The following is a 20,971-nucleotide window of genomic DNA, read 5'->3' on the forward strand; positions in this document are numbered from 1 at the left end:
TGGCTTTAATAAAAACACTCTCTTTTGGCGTTCTTTCGTATGTCTGCCCCCCTGTCCCTTTAATCTTTCTAGAGGACTCATCTACATTTACTCAAACTTATGTAACTTTGCTTTAAAAAGCAACCACCAGAATTCTGCACCATGTTCTGGTGCTCCAGCTAACCTCTTGCCTGCATCAAGGTACAAGGAAATGAAAATTTCCATACTTTTAGTAGAAATACCCTGCCCTATATATATATATAGTAACTTGCTTTTTTTCATAGCTGTACTACATTATACTACATTTACTGTCACCAGTTCCACATCTTTTTTTATGCTGTCTGCAACTAATGAGTTTGACGCGAATACTCCCGGGTTTGACTCCCCAGACCATGATCTTGTCCGTTATACTCTAACGGCTCACTCCATGGATATGATGAAGGATCACTGACAATCAAATCCTTATTTGTTACCCATTTTTTAAGCATCTCCACTTTATCACATGATAAAGAGTATCATAAAAACAGAAATGAAAAACAATCAATACTTTAAATGTTACCTAATGCAGGACAAACCTATAACCCCAGAACATGCTTGCTAATACAACAACCCAGTAAACAGCATTTGAATGAACCTATCACATCTCAACAGGAAAAACAAAGCAACCCACAAAACTCCCTCCCACAAAAGCCCAGTAGGTGAAACAATTCTCTTTTTAGATTTATGATATTATATTTCACTGATAGCTCAATAGTAAGCATATTTTAAACCACACAGAAGAATTCTCTAATAGATTTTCTACCTAGGACCACGGGATAGGAGGGGAGGAAGGTTTGGGGCTTTTTTTGCTTAGAAACCTGTTACTATTAAATTAATTTGACTAACGTTAAAGCAATATTGTCACTGACCATGCCACCACCCCACCCCGTCAAAAACAAAGCCTGCCTGTTTTCTGGCAGCAAACAATAAATGCAAGGAAAGATAGAAGCAGTAAAAAAAATCTGACACTAGAGGAAATTTGGCAAGAGAAAGTGAGCACATGAGGAACGAAAGGGAGAAAAAAAAAACCCAAACCAAGAAACAATGATAAACCGAGATGTTTTCTTTTAGGGTGGAAATTTTATAAAGGCAGAGGAAAAACCTCCTCTTTGCAAACGCTCCTGAAAGCACAGAACATGGCTGCTGAAACATAACAATCAGCGCGTCTTAGCCAAACATTCTTCACTACCCTCTTCAGTTTAGCCAGAACGCATTTTCAGTGTGGCTGATGGGGATCAGGGGATGCTGCAACACATACTCAGCAAGAGTCCAGTCAGCAGCTAAAATTCTTGAAAGGTGAAGGACGATCAGCAATGCAACCCAACAACATAGCACACCCTCCCTCATCTACATTGACTGCTGTAACCATGGAAAGATTTTTATCCTGAAGATGATACTGCAGTGCTTACAGCTTTTCAAACAAATCGTGATGACCGGCAGATAACTTCAGGTTAAAATAAGAACCTGCAACACTGAACACAAGTCCCATGGTACTACAGCAGCCTTTAACAGCCCAGTTTTTCCTGGCTGGGAGAGAACTGATGAAAAGGCCAGGCATGGAATCAATTAAAATAGTGCCAAAGTGGTTTTAAAAAGAAAAGGTTAGACACCCCAAAGACTTAGCAGTTGAGAGTTGACTGGGTCATTTTCTCCCTATGGTGGAAAGCAGAATTTTCACTATGGCTGCAGTACATTTAAGATGTACTTTAATGCTGATGAAATCAAAATATCTTACACCCTAATACATGGAGTAGCTATATCAGGATATTCTGCCTCCCTGATACACCTGTGTGGGGTAGATACAGTGCCAATGTTTCCCACAGCAGCTCAAAACACTTCCCAACTCTGTCCCTTAGTCTCCCCTCCATGGGGATCAGCTGTGAGAATGGGAACATGGCAAATGCCATGGCACAACAGTTCAGCAACTCACTACATCTGCTGCCTCTCTCATGCTGATCAAGCACCTTAGAGGAAGCGTTAAAAAAGCAACTGCACACACTGCCACACACATACTGCATCTTAAACTGTCCTAAACACAGCTCTTTTGCGATCCTCAAGAGCTGGCAGACTGTAATTTTTTTCTCCTAATTAGTATCACTACCACCAAATGCAGCAATCAAAAGCTACCTCCTCAAATAAATGATCGTACCTGGAACAGGGGTTCCCACAATGAAACATCTAGATTGAATGTTTCCTCCTGTCCATTTCACATGGGTTTTGTTTCTTAATTTTACTGAGCATTTGTTTTATTACAGGAAGCAGTAAATCAAAACCTAAACCAGCCATTTTACTACTGTTACAACAGTAACACCTCCTTACCTCCTGTTCTTTAAGTGAAATTTCAGGAATTTGAAAATATCCTTGTACGTGAGCCATAAAACTAAACCTGGTTTCCAAAACAAGGATAAAATTACCAGTTTCACAGGCCTCTCTTGCATGACTTCTTACGTATCTCCTTATTTACAGTCTTAGGTTTAGAACCCCCCGACTCATCTAATAGGTTCACCACTGACTCCAGCAACATGCAAACCATGCTCCTAAAGTATGAAACCCAACATATTTGAGCACTATTTTGTCACCATTCCCTTGCATTGCCTCCCATTATACTGCTGATGTCACTATTCTGCAGAATTGCTCAGCTGTTTTACTCAGCTGTCGCTAGCGCCTTCTGAAGTCCTCCGCAGCAGTCTTAATGAACCTGAACAACTGTGCTCTGACAGATAGGGTTACCACTTCATTATCCATTCCACCCTTCACATTTCTATTATAGCTATTAAACCCCAAACATTTGGTATTGATCTCTGCTGCACAGAACATTTGGCATTGATCCCTGCAGCACAGAACACTGTTAACCATTTCTAGAGACCAGAACTGGCCATTGTACTTTTTTCTCCTCTGTATTTTAAACTGAACAAGAGTTTTCTCTTGGACTCCCACCAAGCATTTTTAAAGCACTAGAGCATGCTAGAGTCCTTGTCCTCCCCAAGTGTCCCAGTTTTCTGAAAGATGAAAGCAATAAAAATAGTTGTATCTTTGCCCTCTTATTCAGAATAGAGACCTAAACTAGGATATCAAGACTAGATTCCTGAGATGATCTGAGGAGCTGATGATAATCTCAAACTGAACTAAACCAAAAGGCTAGCAAAAGGAGAGATATGGGACAATTTCTTGAACAAATCTGGTATGTAACCACTGGACACAGAGAGAAAATCACATATAACAAATTTTGAGATCAAAGCACACTGGATGTAGAAATACAAGCTCTGAATGACTACATTTTATGCCACAGCAAAATATTTTCTTAACACACATTGAAAAAACAAAGGGTCATTCCTTATTCTGGACTAAACGAAAAAAGGGCTTACAGTTACTGCCATATTCTTTCAACAGGCAGTACTTGAACTCACCCAGAGCTTATGGGCCCAAAGGCACATGACTGCTATTTCAAAGCATAAAAAACGGTCTCTATCAGAGCTGGTGCTTGACAAGGCTCTTTGCTTCAAAAGCAGTAAATACCAAATTGCACATGGTGAAGGGGATGGTGCATGCCTCTTTCCTCACCTGGCTACCCCCTTTGGGAGGCTGGAACTGCTGAGTACACCAGCCTTTGGAAACACTTCATGGGATATTAAGCAGCACTGAAAGTGGTTTTTGAAACTTCTGCTGTTCTTCCTGCCTGTTTGGTAGCTCTAGTCTTACAGAGTGATGTTGAAGCCACTCTACATCAAAACCTAAGATTTAAAAACTAAATTAGTAGCAGAAGATAGGAAAGAAAAAACAAGAAGCAATGCAAGTAAGAAAAAACACAGGAAAGGTTAAAAAGAAATGTGAGGGAAGAGATGATTTTTGTTTGATTCCTAAAGCAGGCAATTCAGCATATGTGATGTTACTGATGAAAGAGGACTTGTTAAAGAATCCAAATGCTTAGCAGGGCTAAACGGAAGCAGGAATAACCACCAAATGGTAAGAAATAAAATTAGTACCTCCAGCTGTAGGAAGGCTGAGAAAATATAAGGGTCTACAGAATTGCTAGAATAAGCAAAGTGGGAACGGCTGCTTGTGCCAGTGAAGAAAGAAGTGAACAAAAGGACAGTTGTTTTGTGAAGGCCGATCTTCATGTGCTCTGCATCCACTTGGTATTTGCCTTTGTTTTGTTTTCTAGACTAAGCTTCACCCCATGTCACACAAAGGATGCAATGAAAGTCTCTGCTCAAAGTCTCAATTAAAAGCCTGAAAGAACAAACGTATCTTCTGCTGCTGCCCAAAGCCTGAGCCCAACAGGACTGAATGCCAGTGACCCAGCAGAGGGAGTACCCCAGCAGCTCAGACATGAGCTCTGACCAGGGGAACCTGCATCCTTCAGTGACATTGAATGAGCCCTCCCAGAGTTTGGAACAAGCAGAGTAACTAAAAATAAGCATTCAACTTGTTCTCCAAAGGATTGCTCCAAAGCTTTTATAACAAAAGATCAAAGCTAGGGGAAGGATGGGAGCTTACAGGACAATAAAGAAAGCTGAGAGTAAATTAGTAGCATGCATCCTAGTAAGACACACATGCAACAACACTCCATTGAGGAAGCATGCTAATAGTTTAGGCAGTTGGAATGAAAACATGTGAAAGCATTTAAGTACATCATCACCAATACTGTCTTTAGAAATATTCTGCTGCTTTATGAGAAGCTCTTCAAAACATACATGCACAGGTACTTTCAGAGAAAGAAGGTGCAATCCACCCAACCTTGGAAATGTCAGGCTGCCCAAAGTGCATCCTGCATGTTACATGTGGTCTGCAAAACCATGAGGCTTGTGATAATTTTTTTTTCTAACTGTGGTATTTTATTTTAATTCTGGTACTACATTTACTTGAGGTATTGCAACGTAGATTTGCTATGCAGCATACAGTTTACTACACTCTTTGAACACAACATGGGGAACATCTGTGTGACAGGGCTAAGCCTGAAACTGGCATTGGTCTAAAAGACTAATTTACTGCCAGAATTATCCTGGTGTAATTATACGTATGTAAATCCCCATTTATTGTGGAATAAGAATGGGGTTTTTTAACCTGATTTAGCTTATACAACTTCCAGAATCTATATCAATGGGAGCGTTTGTATATGCATAATCCTGCTAAATTCCTCTGATGACCTATCATATCACACATTAAAAAGTAAAAATTAAAAATGGAATAATCAATAGTAAAAATAAAATACTAATTTTATTAGACATGAGAATGTGTCTTGCTGTTGTTCAATCATATGCTCCCTAATGTATCCAAAAAGTAAATGTTAAAACAAGGAAATTACCCTCTTCTATTACTGTTTTTCCTGGGTTCCAGCAGCTTCACTCTTCAAGAGTAGACAATCACTGACATTTAGAGTTGCAAGTACTATCTCTCTAAAAACTTCCTGTTATGGTCAAAGGCAGAGATATTAAAGGAGCCAAATGTGGTTCCTATTGCCATATGTTGTTTCTAATAGTCACAGCTTGAGTTTCAAAACTGATGCAGATTTGCACTTCCCTTTATCTCCATTGAGTGTTGCTGTACTCTCAGTACTTCTGAAAAAAATCAGGAGTTACTGAGGTGTTACTTAGAAGCCTAATTTTAGGCACTCATTTCTGGAACCTGGCACAAAAGCTCAGACTTGGAACATGAAAAGAATCCATCCAGGTAAGCTGTTTGGGAATATCTGAAAGTCTCAGACATAATGCCTGAAGTTACGTATCTCCTTCATACTTCTGATTATAAGTAAGAGCCTGAAAGCCTACCTTAGGGCATAAAGGTGATTTATATGTCTTTTGCCTTGCTCCTGACAAACTTTTTTTCAATTGAAGTGTTGATATATTTAGTGTTTCCAAGAAAAGTTTTGGGTTTGCAAAATGATGTTCTGAACATGAAGATGGATACAGAGTAAGGTGTTCTTGGTTTTACAGAAAATAATTCTGATATTCAGAGTCATTTCCCCATGATATCTTTGGAGACTGAGGATGCAAAAGCCTTGTGTAACTTCCCAGTGACATTTTCTTCCTGATAACTTCTTTCAAGGGCAGGAGTAACCTTGCCAAACATAATCACCACAAATTTCCCCCTCATACACAGCTTCTGACTGTATCATTCATCACCTACGCAGACATGTTATGCAAGCCCGTTTGCCAGATGCTGCTCCCTAGGAAGTGCTTGCAGAACACCAGAAGTACATAAACTCTCCTTCAAGCCTCCAGAAAGTGGGCCATCTCCTTCAACTATGGCTTCCACCAACAGTGAAGCCACAGCATTGGCACGGTGATATCACAGCATTCTCCGTAGCAACAGCCTATGAGGTCACAAATAAAGGATTATCACTCTGCTGCAGGATTAAGGGAACTAAGAAGCTGGTCTGTCAGGAAGATGGGTTTTACTTTAAAAATGTGAATTAGGAGATTGCTGAAAATAAATGGGTTGCAAATTGCTTTTGTCTGACATGCACCTTTTTTTTTTTCAATAATACTGTAAAATAAGATACTGCTTTTTTTTGACAGCTCCCAGGTAACTTGAGTGAACTGCAGTCTGACTCTTGAGCCAGTACATGAGAGGTGAATCCTGAAATAACTTCTGTATCTTCAAGACTCCTCAGTCACTTCATTTTGCAAGTGCAGGGAGCAGTGAGACCACTCTCCTCAAACCGTCTGCTGGTTAGTTTATTCACAAGTGATCATCTTGCCTTAGCTCACCTTACTCTTTACGCAAGGATTTGTGAAAATGTAGTCTATGCTACCAAGAAAGATTAAAAAAAACAAAACAAAACCATTTTAAGTTACAATGGTTTAAATACAAAAAAAAAATTATTTAGAAGAACCTTCCCTGCAAAATATACTTGCAGTCGTGGGAAGCTTTATGACAAACATTACTGTTAGAATAACACTCATACAATTTGATTACACTCTTAGTGGTTCATTTTTTCCCTACAACATATGGATCTTAGAATCAACTAGATTGGAAAAGACCTTTAAGGTCATCAAGTCCAATCTAGGACTTTACCCCAGGACTGCCAAGTGCACCACTAAACCATGTCCCTGAGGGCCTCATCTACACGTTTTCGAATGCTTCCAGGGACAGTGATTCCAGCACTTCCCTGGGAATATGGCTTACACCCCAGTGAGTACCCTATTTAGAAGTTTTTATTAAATACAGAATTCTAGAACCTGTTTGAAACTATCCCAAAACCTTTATCTCCTCACTTCCCCACCACGGAGCAAATCAGGAACAGCACAAATACAATCACCCACCAAACACTTCCTGGCCCCTCAAGGAATGACTGAGGCTTCCATGCAACAATCCAGAGCACAAATTGAAAGTTAATATGGTTTCAGCTTTTAAAGGGAGTTACAGTCTACCAGGTGGAGGGTTTTGAGAAGTGGGAGAATGAAAGGAAGTATGATACTAGGTGAGAACAGACTTACTACATTATTCACAGAAATCCTATATCCCATGCATGCTTGCACATGAAAACACTTTTCCTCATATTTTTGAAGTAACTGCCCACTTTTCCAGATGCCTGGCAACTCAGGCTGCCTGATGTCTGGAAACTAGCTACTGCATGCATATAGACTCACCTCACATGTGCAGCAGGTCCAACATATCAGGTGCAGTATGCATGCATAATTTATCCATCAGGGACTGTCCCAGATTTTAAGATTAAGATCTAAAAATCCTAAAACAGCCTGGTTTGTAATTTACAACCTGAGCTGCGATGCAACCATGAAGCAGTGTGAGAGCATCTTGCAACTTCAGGAGAATTTTGAGAAAGGGCCTATTTGCAGCTCACAGAGCTGAAGGAGAGACTTCCAGCATTTTGAGCATAGGCACTAATACCAATTTCCATTCTAAGACTTCAAGAAAGCATTGCACAACTTTGCAGTAGCTGATCAAGACTTAAAATCATAGACTAAACTAGGCTGGAAAAGACCTTCAAGATCATCACGTCCAACCTTTATCCCAAGACTGCCAAGACCACCACTAAACCATGTCACTAAAGGCCTCATCTGTACAGTCTTCGAACACTCCCAGGGACAGTAATTCCACCCCTTTCCCGGGCAGCCTGTTCCAATGCCTGACCACCCTGTCGGTGAAGAAATTTTTCCTAATATCCTATCTAAACCTCTCTAGCACAGCTTGAGGCTGTTACCTCTTGGTCTCTTCTCCCACGTAACAAGCGACAGAACAACTCTCACCCCACTACACCTTCCTGTCAGTTGTGGAGTGATAAGGTGCCCCTTGAGCTTTCTGTTCTCCAGACTAAACCCCCCCCAGTTCCCTCAGCTGTTCCGTATAAGATTTGCTCTCTTCACCCACCAGCCAGGAAGATTTACATCTCTCTTTTGCAGCTGGATGACAGTTAAAAACGTTGTGAAGAAACAACATAGACAAACTGACAAGATGTTGCACAGTGTTTTAAATATACTTTGAAATTCTGTAACCTATTTAAGAACATTATTCGTTTCTTTGCCCTCCAGCAGTAGCAATCAACAATCTCAAAGGAAGTGCTTAGATAAACCAGATTTACTGGCTTTGCCACTAACTTCTACAGCTTTCTAGGCCTGTAGATAACGGCAGAGCCCAGCAGCGCTGTAAGACATACTGCCTTAACACGAACCGGGGGCTTGCGCCAAAGCGGGGGCTGACCGGGGCCGCCTCTTCAAACCCGCACCGAAGGGCAACATGCCACCGGAACGGTAATTTCCTAGCGTCCTGCTGCTGTACAACGCACGTTAACCTCCAATACGCCCCGTGCTAATCCCGACTACAAAAGATAAGGCACCATGCATGCTCCCGCAGAGAGAGAGGCAGCCCCACTGGCAAAAATGCCGCACCAACCCACACTCTTGCGGGAACCAAGGAAAGACGCGCACCGCAGCCACACACCACCCCGTGCTGCCGATGAAGCTTTTATTGTGCAGCAAAGCGGATAACCGACACAAACGGGAAGGAAGGCTCCCCGGCGCTCCGCGGCCCTCCCGGCCCGGTGACGCGGTACCTCTCCAGCGGCACCTCCCGGCGGCGCTCAGGCGCGGCCGCCCCGCCCCCGGCCCGGCATACCCCGCGCGGGGGCAAGGCAGCCTGTCGCCATGGCAACGCGTGGCGGCAGCGTGCGGGGCCAGTCCTACCATCTCCCTTCCCAACTCTCACAGGAGATCTGGCAACGGCTCAGGGCCCCCAAAACAAGGGAGAAAAGCAATAACCACCTAGTTCGAAGATGCGATGTTACCCCCGCCTCTGCACTACGCATTTGCAACCAAAACCAGGGGCAGTGGTTTTCCTGTGCCCCTGCCATTTTGGATGTAGGACTCGCTCCCCTGTGCTGCAGCTGCTGCCTCAGAAACCACCCAGGTCCCAGCCAGGTGCAGCTCAGAAACAAAAGTAAAAGACTTTTTTATTAGTTTGTGTGAGCTTGGGTTCGTGGGGTTTCTTTGTGTTTTCGTTTGAGGTTGGGGATTTTACATGGTGGTAAAGCAGATTTGCATCCAACTCCTGCATCAGCACTCTGTCCTCATGAGAAACCTTCCCACCTGAAGCGAGGGCACGGCAGGGGCTTGGTAAACCCAGAAAAGTGGTGAAGGCACAAAACCCCCTTTGCCTCCCTGAGGGTGGCAGCATGATGGGACGTGTGCTGCTGACGCCAGAAGTAAATCTGAACAGCCACCGCAACCAAACCCACCTTCTTCAAAAGGTTAAACCCTTCAAGCATTTTATGCAACTATTTAACTCTACCTGGCTTCATAACTGATCAAAGGTTGTTGTTGCTTTCTTTTAATGCTTAAGAAGGTGAAAAGGACCATAGCAAAATACTCCCCTCTGGAGCTACTGTGGTAGAATCTACACTTGAACAGAAACTTGGGCTACTTTTTCTTTTCCACCTTTTAAAAAAGGAGTTATCATCTAAAAAGACAACCATACAGGAAGTGGTTTTGTACAAGAAGGGTAGGAAGATCCACTACCTCTTTTGAATAGATGCAGGAGGTTCTCTGACTCAAACCTGCTTTGTAAAAATAGCGACCAACACATATGCTGAAAACCAAAGCTGTAGAGTGTATCAGAAAGCTAAACCAAACCATGTTTTCCATCTTTCTTGCTTCCACTTAAAAAATGGTCTGACTATATAGCCTTAAAAAGAATAAAAAACACTAAAAGCAAAGAGGAGAATTGGTTTATAAAGGTATATTGCAGGGTAACAAAAGGTGCCTGCTGTGGACCCTGCGGATGAATTTGAACTTTGCTCTGAACCTGGGCCAAAGGCTTTCTTCACAAGTGATTTACAGGAGCTTCTTGACTTTTTAGGGCTGGTGTGTCTCACAGTCCACAGGCACCAGCGACATATACAGCCCAATCAGACCAAGCTGATAAGATGTTTAGGAGAAAACTAAAGCAGTATTTGTGTCAGAGTAACTCAGTGTTTGGAAAGTGGCTGATGCAAGCCCTGGTAAGACACAGGAGGTCTGCAGCATGCTGTGGTCAAGAATCAGCACCATGACCTCATCCTTCTCCAGTATTCAGGCACAAGGGAAGCTGAGATCAGACTAGCAGCCAATTAACCACTGATTCAGACTGAATTTCAATGTTCTTCCCTTTATGAGCTCACTCACAATTTGAATTACTTAAGGAAGCTGCACAAATGCTTTTATTCCATACTTTGACATGCAACCCATTACTGGAGCTAGCTAACTTGAAAGAAACGGAAACTTTCTGATTGAGCAATGGCAAAAAAGATTAAGAAGGTAACACAGCAGAATAATACCAATTCTGAAAGGCAACTGCCACCACTCTAAGCAAGACTGAGAACTACTACATGGCAGCACAAGTGCTAGGATCTCCTTCACCCTTCAACTACACACTGGAAATGCACACACAACCTGTAAGACCACCGGCACAACCCTTTCATTCTTAACAAATAGCTGAAAGTGAAAAAGCAAACAAACAAAAAAAACCTAAAAAATCCTATCTAAATCAAATTTCCCTATGCCAAGCAGTATAAAAAAGCAACAGCAGGCAACTCCTATAATCAAGCAACCTCTGGCATACTGGAAATCGCAGGTCATGTCTCAGCATAAAAGCTACAAGCAAAGACAGCATGAAGGATTTTAAAGAGGCATACCACCATATTGGGTCCAAAGCATTTTCTTGCCCTTGCAGCAACTTCCCATACTATTGTTTTGGCTCCTCTGTCGTGGTTTAAACCCAGTCAGGTAACTGAACCCAGGACACCTCTTTTGCCATTAATCTCTGAGACCTTCAAATGCTGGCTACCATCCTTCCTTCAGTAATGCCACTGAAGCCCATGACTTCCTCTACAAGCTGGTTATGAGGAAATGGTTCTTTAGTGGGTGAGATCAGCAGTGTCTGGCATTTTATACCATCTGAAGAATATCGTCCCTGCCCCAAGAAATTCACAGCCTAGTTCAGACAGAGCCGTGTTTCAGATACAATCTATGAGGCCATGGAAGCATGAGATCACTTTCTCATTGTGATCTTCAGCTTTACATACTTATCCTATTTAGCTATTTTTCCTATTTAAAAGGTTCCTTTGGAAGGAAACAAAATAATAGAAAAAGAAAAAAAAAAAGGCTCATAATGATTTTATCAGTTTTGGTATTTGGCTTTGGGCCAACCAAGCGCCTTCTGTTATTAGACATCCATGGTTTCCTTTTTCCTCAAGTACAGGAGGAAGAGCCTGGCGAACAACCAGGGAGGACAAGATGACTGACAACAGCTTACAGCTAAACTAGCAACTGCTCAACCAAATTGCACAATCCATAGAAGATGTGCCTTGACTATGAGCTTAAGGATGATAAGCCTGCAATCAAAGCCACCATTTCTATTGGCATGTCTTGTTTTTATTTAAAGGAAATGAAAAAAAAAAAAGTCTGGTGCTAGCATATTTCTGCAGTATCCAAAAGCTAAAGATTCCTTAACTTTCTCCACACAGTTTCACAGTTTCTGCTCACTGGAAGCCTGGAATGATCTAACTACTACTTTTAACATGTAAGATTTGCCCAGATAGTAAAATTATGGATTTTTGCTGTAAGATTACCAATGTTTTTGTTCTTTTCCCCTTTGCTGCTAGAAAGAAAAGATTATGGCAAAGATTAAACTAGGCTAGGCACTCAATTTGTTCCAACTTCCCACCTCTCTCAGATGGAGGTTCAAAAAAGTCAACCTGAACTGAACTAACAGATGATCATCAAGCAAATTAGTTACAGCAAGAATCAATTTGAGGCCTGCACTGACCAGGAAGAACTCCAGGAGACCCTCAAACACACTTGAATTCTTCCAGCCACCAGGAAAAGCTTCAGGGCAGGTCCAGCACACCTCATTCCTGCAGGCTAATTGTCAGGATTCTCCAAATGGCACTATTTAGCTGCCATTAGGAAAACAGCTTTGAATTCAAAAGCCAAGGGTAGCAGATGGAAATGTGCTTGGGTCAGCTTCACACTATCTATGTGGGATATCTCCCTGACCATTCACATAGGTTTTGTCATTCAAATAGTCTATGTTGAACACTGATGCAGCAGTCACACTGCTTATGTTAACAGAGCTGACACCAGGTCAGAGTTAGCTTTGATCCGTCTATATAAAATGAAGTCATGCTTACAGTCCCCAGTACCCAGTATATCCTAGACATATGTTTGGCCCTTTTAGACTTTATTTATTTAAATCTACGCATTTGGAAAGCCTTACTGAATAGTTCATGCAAAATGGTCTCCCCCATGCCAGAAATCTTGCATGTATAACAGAGATAGTAAACAAGCAATAAACCCCTCCATGTATACCCATATTGCTCCTGAAACACTCATGTCAGATGCATACATCAGAAATTAAGAAATTATATACTCTGTACTTAAAACCCTAGGCTATCAAGTGTTTTCAATCAGCAAAACATCTAAGTTAGCAGTGGAATCAGAACCAAACTCCCCGCAACAGCTCTGGAGAAAGCAAAAACTGAACTGTGTGCTCAAAACATAGCACACAACCTTTGTTCAGCTGCACTGACAACAGGTACATTTGGGTAAGCCTCAGTAAGACCAAAATATCCCAGCCTGACCTAAAGTGGAAAACAAAGCCATTGCTAACATCAGTTTTCAGCTAAATCCTCTGGACCAACACTGAAAACACTGTTGAGCAGATGCCATCACTGCTACTTCAGATGGCATGAGGAATCTATCACCAAGCTGGTGGTATTTTGAGCTATTTCTCCTTTGTTCACAGGAAACTAAGTCCTTATACAGAAAGTACACATAGATGCCTAACTGCACAATAGATCTAACCAAGCTAAAGACTAAACCATCGCTTTCCTTACCAACTCCAGGATTGCCAGCATTTATGGTTGATACTCCTGCATGAGTTAGTTTAGGGAGCTAACCCAGCAGTAGGCTAGCCCTGCCAAAAAGCACTGAATATTTTATGCCAAACCCTGACTGGGTACCCTGTTAGGACAGAAGAGGCCCTGACCCAGAGCAAAGTAGGAGGCAGTAGCCCACAAGCAATGCAGGTATGGAGAAGCAGGACATCCTGCTCTGGAGGTAACTAGTTAAATGTAAGCACTGCTCATTTATCATTAAACTGCATTGCAGCATGACCACTCACCACAGAAATGACAGTCATCATCCTGACAGCAAGTCCATGTAACAGCTGGACTTTTCAGTGTTTTAAAAAGGCTTACTAAAATCATCTGGTTTAATAGCACCTGCGTTCACGCCTACCCACACTGGTTTTATTTACAAGGGGCAGAGTTTGCAAAAGCAAGCATAGTTTGTCATATCCAACAGCCCATTGACACTTGAACAAAGTAAGGACACATAGCTGGAATAAACAAGGATCTAAGTAGCACCCATTCCAAGAATGTGTTAAAAATAGTGCTGTTCTGACAGAGACAGCATGTACCCATTTTCATCAAAAGTAACAAGGATCTGTTAAAAACCATCACAAGCTATAACTGAGTTTCCCAAGGAATATGGTCTATTAGACATCAGATACCAACCATTCAAGTGGAAAATAACACGCAGGGGAAGACAGGCAAAGCCCGCATTTCTCCACCCAGCTGCTGGAGTTATCTTCCCAGAACGACAGATGACACACATAAAGAATGGCTTCACATGAATGACGTCCTACTGTGTAGAATACAATTACACTGATATTCAAATGTAACAGAAAAACATACTTATATTGTGAAATACTCATTTTGGAGGGAGAAATATTTTGACAAAAGTCAGAACTTCCTGTTACTGTATTCCTACATGAAGTGTTTCTTCCCTTCACATTAGTTTCTTCTGAAAGGCTTCATTAGGTAGAACAATATTTAAAACATTTAAACAGTCAAATTTGAAACAAAATTGAGTCTGATTCTGCTGGAATTCAGTATTTCATCTGCCCTAAAAATCCTGGGATTAAGATTTTCTTCCACGTGAAATCTGACTACATTAGAATTCTGTTTCAAATCAGAAAACAATTTCCTTAGAATCCAAAAACCTCCACAAAACAGAGCTTCTGTCTACTAGTCAACCATACGTAAGCCTCAAGTTTTAAACACAAATTTCAACATATATCCTTACAAGAATATTCAGTATCATCCATTTCCTTATGCGAAACTTGAGAATCTTAACACATTAGTTTCCACTGAAAATTTTCATTCAGGCTGAGCAGGATTTGAACTTGAAGCATTTTTGACTTGTTCTGCAGCTCAGTCCCTGTTTTGTTAATTTATCTCGCAAACGCAATACTGGATTGATTTGCATGTGTTTATAAATATGTATGTACAACTCAGAGTAGGGAAGCAGCAACACCATTACATCAGCCTCAACACCTGCACCATGTTGACTGAAGCACAGAAGACTATCTATCTATTGTTTATCTTTCTTACTAACATCTAACCTCCTAGCCTTACCAACTCATTACTTCTCTGCTAGTAATAGAAATCATGCTGACACTATCTGACTTGTAATTTCCACCATGACTAGAGAGGCAGATCTTAAAGAAAAACAAAAAAACCCAACCAGAAAACAGTGACAATATCTAACCAATATTACAACTTTTATAATGACATTTGCCCCACGTGCCCATTTGTGTGGAAAATGTTTAAATTGTTCCATTTTAAAAAAGTCTACAGTCCTAAGGGAGTTTTTAGAGTTATATACAAAACATTTTCATGCAGATTGAGGGCATTAAGCACTTCATGCATTCAAAAAATAAGAAAGAGCTTGAAGAAATGTTTCAGAAAGAAAGCAGGAATATTTTAAGTCTGAGACAGAGATCTTGTCTGTAACACTTACAGAAAAAACAAACTGAAAAGAAACTAAAAGGGAACAGCTGATGAAGTGTAGAATGGATTCTTTCCAAAGACTAAGTCAGCATCTAAAGCATGACTGTCTCAATAATTCTACTAATAATTCTACTAACTTAAAATATAAGTTAAAACCCACCTCATTTTGCACCACATAAGTTGACCACTTTCTTATGCTAAGCTACCCATTTAGGCAGAATGGACAGTAAAGAGTAAAGCCAGCCAGCCCTGGGGGAGATGCTCACCATGCATCACCCAGAAAAGAGTGTTGGTTCAGCAAACAGAAAATTCAGATAGGAACCGAGACCAAGACTGCTAGGCAGATCAGCAGCAGGGTAATGGCACAGCCTTCTAGGGGACTAGTAGCGACAAAACCTGGTTTAAAAAAATGCATCCAGAACTATTTGTAAAAACTTTTTAACAGTCATCTGCAGCAGCAGCAAGAGATGGGACCCCACCCAAAGGCCCCACCCTTCAGATTCAGGCCCCTACCAGAAGGCAGCTGTGGGAATGTAGCTGGAGAAGCATCTGAATACCTGGAAGACAGGCTACAAAGGAGCAAGCATAAAGACAAACCCCTGCAGGGCAGCAGGACTGCTTTGGAAATGTTTATTTTTAATTTCAGATCTTGATTCTGAAGCGATAAAGACAAGCCCTAAGCAAAGGAACCAGAACAGGGAAGTTGTCTAGAGTGTGATTTCATCCTCCCCGCCTTGAGAGTTGCTTATCAGCTCTGAGGGACACTGTCAAGCTTAGCAGCCCAGGCTTGCTGCTGTAACAATGTGGAACTAGCAGGGTTTTTTCAGGTCAGGCTGGGACGTGGTATATGGCTGCAGATTAAGCAACTTGAGTGAAGAGGGAGCCTCAGGAGCAGACAGTCTGCTCCTGGGAATGATTTGGAGAGTTTACCCAAGCATTTCTGTCGGAAGGGACTGCCAGCCCTCAGTTTGTTCCTACTTTGATATTCAAGGGATCGGAAAGGGTAACCTTTCTTTAAGTGAATAGATCATGCTAAGAAAACATTGTGTCGCCAATTTCTAACACATACTAAAATAATCTGGAAAAATGAGTTTTGGTTGTTGCATGGCAAAACCTCCAAGACTGTTTTAAAGATCTGCTGTAGTTCTGCCTTAAAGCTTATCAACACTCAAAGCCCATGAAAAGCCGGCATTTTCTCACTGTTAGTGAACATATCAAATAGCAGTAAAAACCAAGCATTGTCAAAAGAGGATCTAACTAGTGGACAGGTTCTTGAAGCTGGACACAACATTCAGGCATTTTTCTGTCCTCTCTGTGATCTTATGCCTTAACATTGTGGTCAAGAATATAGAGATTGAGTCTCTTTACAGTCTCTTATTGAAGCCTAGATCCTTAATAGCATCATTTAATATTAATTATCTATGACCAAGATGTGAATGAGAAGGTCCCAAACATTCTTATTGCCTCCCACAAGATGAGCACCTAACACCAGCTGTTTTAAATGAAAATTTAATGATGGATAGTGTCTCACAAAACAAGGCAGACATACCACTGGGAATGTCCCCATGCTTCTGTTGTATTGGATGCATCATTCTTCTAACAGTCAGGGCTATTCATTAACCAGCTATTAACTGAAAAAAATAAAATATCCATTAAAAAGTAGCACCAACTTTCTGAAAGTGCAATAAACTAAGACACAGACAAACTTTAAGAGGCAGAAAAGGATTTTAGCTAGAAACTTCATCCTGAACTTCTACTTTATCTGACTGGATCTCCTACCTTGTAGGGAGCAGCCACAAAAATCCAGGTAGATTCCAAGCATGTTGAAAGGGAAAAAAAAAAAAAAGGAAAAAGAAAATTACTGTCTTTCAGGGATACCATGGATGAAGCCATGCAGCCTCTTCAGAGGAGTCTATTTTGTGCATTCTATTACATACTCAAAGGATGCACACAAAACTGTATGGGTTAAGGTGATTTCAAATGTGTTTCTAATAACGCCTGGACTATTTCCATTTGTTAAAGCCATTATCCTGATTCTCTGACTACCCTCCCTGCACCCCCTTAAAAAAAAAAAAAAAAAAAACAAAAAACAAAGCCAAACAAAAGAACCCCAAAAGAAAACAATTTAAATGTTCTGATGTGACAAACTGACAAATGCCACACTCCAAAACACACGAATGTGCTCAAACAGTGCACTTAAAATTCTCAATCCAGTACCCTACCTCTTCAGATAAACCTCCTGAGCTCATTCAAAATGCAAGCACTTCAAACGTACAAACACGGAAAGAACCTTCTAGCTTGTGTGAGAAGATAATGAATCACAAAGTTAACTTTTTGCTTTCATGACAACTCTCAATCACTGTTTCCGTGATTTTGCTTTCAGCCTCACCCTGGCCTGATGCTGGCGTGTTCTGCTCCAGCACACACACAGAGATCAGACAGGCTTTGCTTAAGATTCAGAAAGAAGATAAAAAGTATGGGTGATTAGAAAGGGGCTCTATCCTGCCTGGAAGGGGGGGGGGGGGTGGGGGGGTAGAGCAAAAGAACACATGATTGAATGAGAAAGGTGAAATGCTCTTCCAGAAGGAGGGAAGATGGGTTGTTTGGGAAGGGGAACATATCTAAAGAGCTATAAAGAGGAAAAAAGAGACAAAGCGTCTGTTTTTAAATTCCTGAGAGAAAAAAAGTCCACAGCGTTAGGGAAACGGATGTATCCCAGTAGACGCTAACGCCATTCATTATGAAGCACGGGCATTTAAAGAGGAAGGTGTCTGGAAAATGCTTTTCCTCCGAAGAAAAACTGGACAAGTCTATGACTGGGGGAGACCTACAAGCAAGCACACATCAGCACAACAGTCCTGTTGGCATCTGAGACCAACGAGACAAAACTAAGAAGCTCTTTACTTGACTACGGGAAATGATGGGATGGCCTTTGGGGGATGACAAGTGAAAACCAGAGCAGAAGGCCTAGGCTGGCCCGCACCGCTAACAGGCTGAGCATCCTGAACACATTTTACAGGCATCCATTTCGATACAGCCCTGGGCTGCTGGCCTGCAGGATGGCGGAACTAGAAGTGGGGTGGAATCCAGAGTCTCCAAATGCTGTTTGGCACCTCCAATCATGGGACAATCTGGTGCAGAGAGGAAGGATTTCTACCCAGGTTACCGCAGGATTCAGAATACCTTCCAGGCAGCAGCACCCTCACTTCAACCCCATAACTTGCTATCCAAAATTGATTCCTAAGAACTCATTTTTGGATTGGGGTTTTGTTTGTTTGTTTTGGGTTGGGGTTTTTTTTTCTTTCTTGGTTCACTCTCCATTCTCAGGATGTAATTAAGGTTCAAAGTGAAGAAAGAAGGGAAACCAGCTCTGTGTCAGTGATTAGCTCAACATCCTGTTAATATCTACCCGTAATCTCTCCCAGTCTAGGCATGTATCACCTGAGAACTGTTCATTAAGAAGAAGCTCAAGACAGTTTATGAGACCCCAGGTAGATTAATTTTCCAGTGGCTGCCTCCATGGGTTACCAGTCTCCATTTCTTGTTATACATTTAGCTACAAAGGCAACAAATAATGTCTCCTGTGAATATATAAGCAGGTATTATAGTTTACCTCAACAAATCCTATGCTCCTCATACCAGGGCCTGTACTCCCCTACATGAGGAGTATAAGCTCAGTTAGAAATGAGAAGCCCTATTTTCCCCATGCACTAGGGCATCCTTTATTTTACATGTTTAAACCACAATACAACTGAGCACAAGCAGCTAGAATGACCTCAAAAGTTTTATCAATTTTTTTTCCTCCCAGGTTTTTTGCTTGTTAACAAATTGGGTTAGTTTCACAGTCTATGGGTGTCAGTGCTCAGAAAAGAAAGAAAAGATCAGCAAGTTACAGTCATAGCTTTTAACAAGTTCTCAAAGTTCCTTAAAACCCCATAAAAAAGTATCACTTACATCCCCAGCACAGTGATCCATATTGAACATGTGCCACAACCGCGTATGCACACCATTTCCCTTGCAGCACTGCTCAGCCAACTCAAGCTGACATGCGAGAATATGGTACCCCACATTTCCATTTTTCCCGTTTTCCCAGCCTCAGTGATGACAGGTAGCAGGTCTGCAACCCAGCTTTGTCTTGAACATCCCCAGGCAAACATTACTGAGTCTAGCCTTGCAGACATCATGGAGGGACTTCACTAGCCACTGTGGTAAGACAGTTCCAGCTATTCTGGGAAATTCTGGCAGGCAATTCCCAGTTTTTCCTTCTACTTCCCCAGTGTCTTGGGAAAACAGACATTAACATCAAACTACTGAGTGAGGCGACCTAAATGCTAAGAAAACGTACTACATCCTTGCTGCTGACAGGACTATTCATTTCAGAACAGACAGGCTCCGTCTATCTTACCAACAGTTTTCTCCATTTATATACATATCCCTAACATACACGCACAGGTTCTCAGTATCAGACAATGGTTGAATGACAGAAGGTTAAGAATCACTCCTCTTTTTTTTTTAATAATAATTTTTCAACAAAAATGAAATATTTATGCGTCACTTACGGAGGTTGGTTTAATTCAGCTCTTTTGTACATAACCAAAAAGGATAGGGAAGGTAATGGCTCACTGTCAGTAGAAAGGGAAAGCTGGGTTGGGTTTGGGTAGAAAGGAAGGGTCAAGTCTAAGGCTTACCCAGCAGAGGTCAGGCTAAACCAGAATTTCACCATCATTATGGGTCCTAAGAAATTGTCTCCTTCAGTGCTTCCGGCTGTTTTCCCTCAGAATCAGCAAAGTGTCTTTACAATATGACAGATACCAGTTACTGTAAGAAGTTATTTAAACCAGCACAGGCTTCAGTTTGCGTGTCAAAATACTCTTGAAAAAGAGAGAGACAAAAGTATCTTGCACCAAATACTTGAAGACCTCAGTATTATCACTGGGAAAAAATGTATTAATTTGATGAAGTGAGAATGCAAATCCATCGTAGCAGTATTAACAAAACATTGTGCTTGATCTCCATGAGTATTTCAACTGAATTTTGCTCAGAGACAGGAAGCATACGAAATGATAGTAAAAATATGTATTCATATAAGTATTCATAATGACATTGTTCACAGGGAGATTAGATGGGTTTCAGAGTTTGGGAGTCACCTGTCCACAAAACCAAAACAAAAGCATCATGCATTTGATTTAACTCATAGCACAAAAAGCAAAAGCACTTAAAGCAAGCCTCATCAAGATAGAATAAAGCAAGCCTGCATAATGTGCTCATATGCATAACAAAGAATCTATATAGGCCCCCACAGCTTTCACTTAAAAATGTAAAACACTCCACAAATCTAACAAAGCAGATGCAGCATTCGGTACCCAAGTATGCTGCACTGAAATAAACTAAATGGTACGGAACAAAAAAAGCACAGAAAGAAAGTGCAGAATCAAGTTTGCGTATTTATGCTATATACATACATGCAAACATGCATCACTTGTTGAATAAACTTTTCTTCTACAGACAAGTAAGTGCTGGGGTGGAGGTTGGGAGCAGGTGGGAAAGACCAACACAGGTAAGATGTTCAGCCCCATTTCTTACAACACCTAGTACCAGATTATTTCAAACAAAACTAATTACACCCTGAATGATTTTTAAATTAAGGAGTTCAACACATCATCC

The 20,971-nt window shown here is 41.3% G+C and overlaps 1 protein-coding gene across 5 annotated transcripts in view; it reads right to left on the reverse strand.

Moving 5' to 3' along the window:
- STOX2 (storkhead box 2) overlaps positions 1-20,971 on the reverse strand; it is a 149,737-nt gene that overhangs the window by 32,613 nt on the left and 96,153 nt on the right. The window contains exon 2 of one of the 5 annotated variants that reach the window (XM_057420245.1): positions 16,857-16,938. The exons of the other annotated variants lie outside the window; for them this stretch is intronic. Within the exon in view, the coding sequence (XP_057276228.1) occupies positions 16,857-16,899 (43 nt within the window). The 5' untranslated portion in view covers positions 16,900-16,938. The remainder of the gene's footprint in view (positions 1-16,856; positions 16,939-20,971) is intronic. 5 annotated transcript variants of the gene reach the window in all.

Source organism: Pezoporus wallicus, unplaced genomic scaffold (genome assembly GCF_028554395.1).
Source record: "Pezoporus wallicus isolate ANWC-B61680 ecotype Strahan unplaced genomic scaffold, APGP_CSIRO_Pwel_v1 contig_5552, whole genome shotgun sequence".
Taxonomy (NCBI): domain Eukaryota; kingdom Metazoa; phylum Chordata; class Aves; order Psittaciformes; family Psittacidae; genus Pezoporus; species Pezoporus wallicus.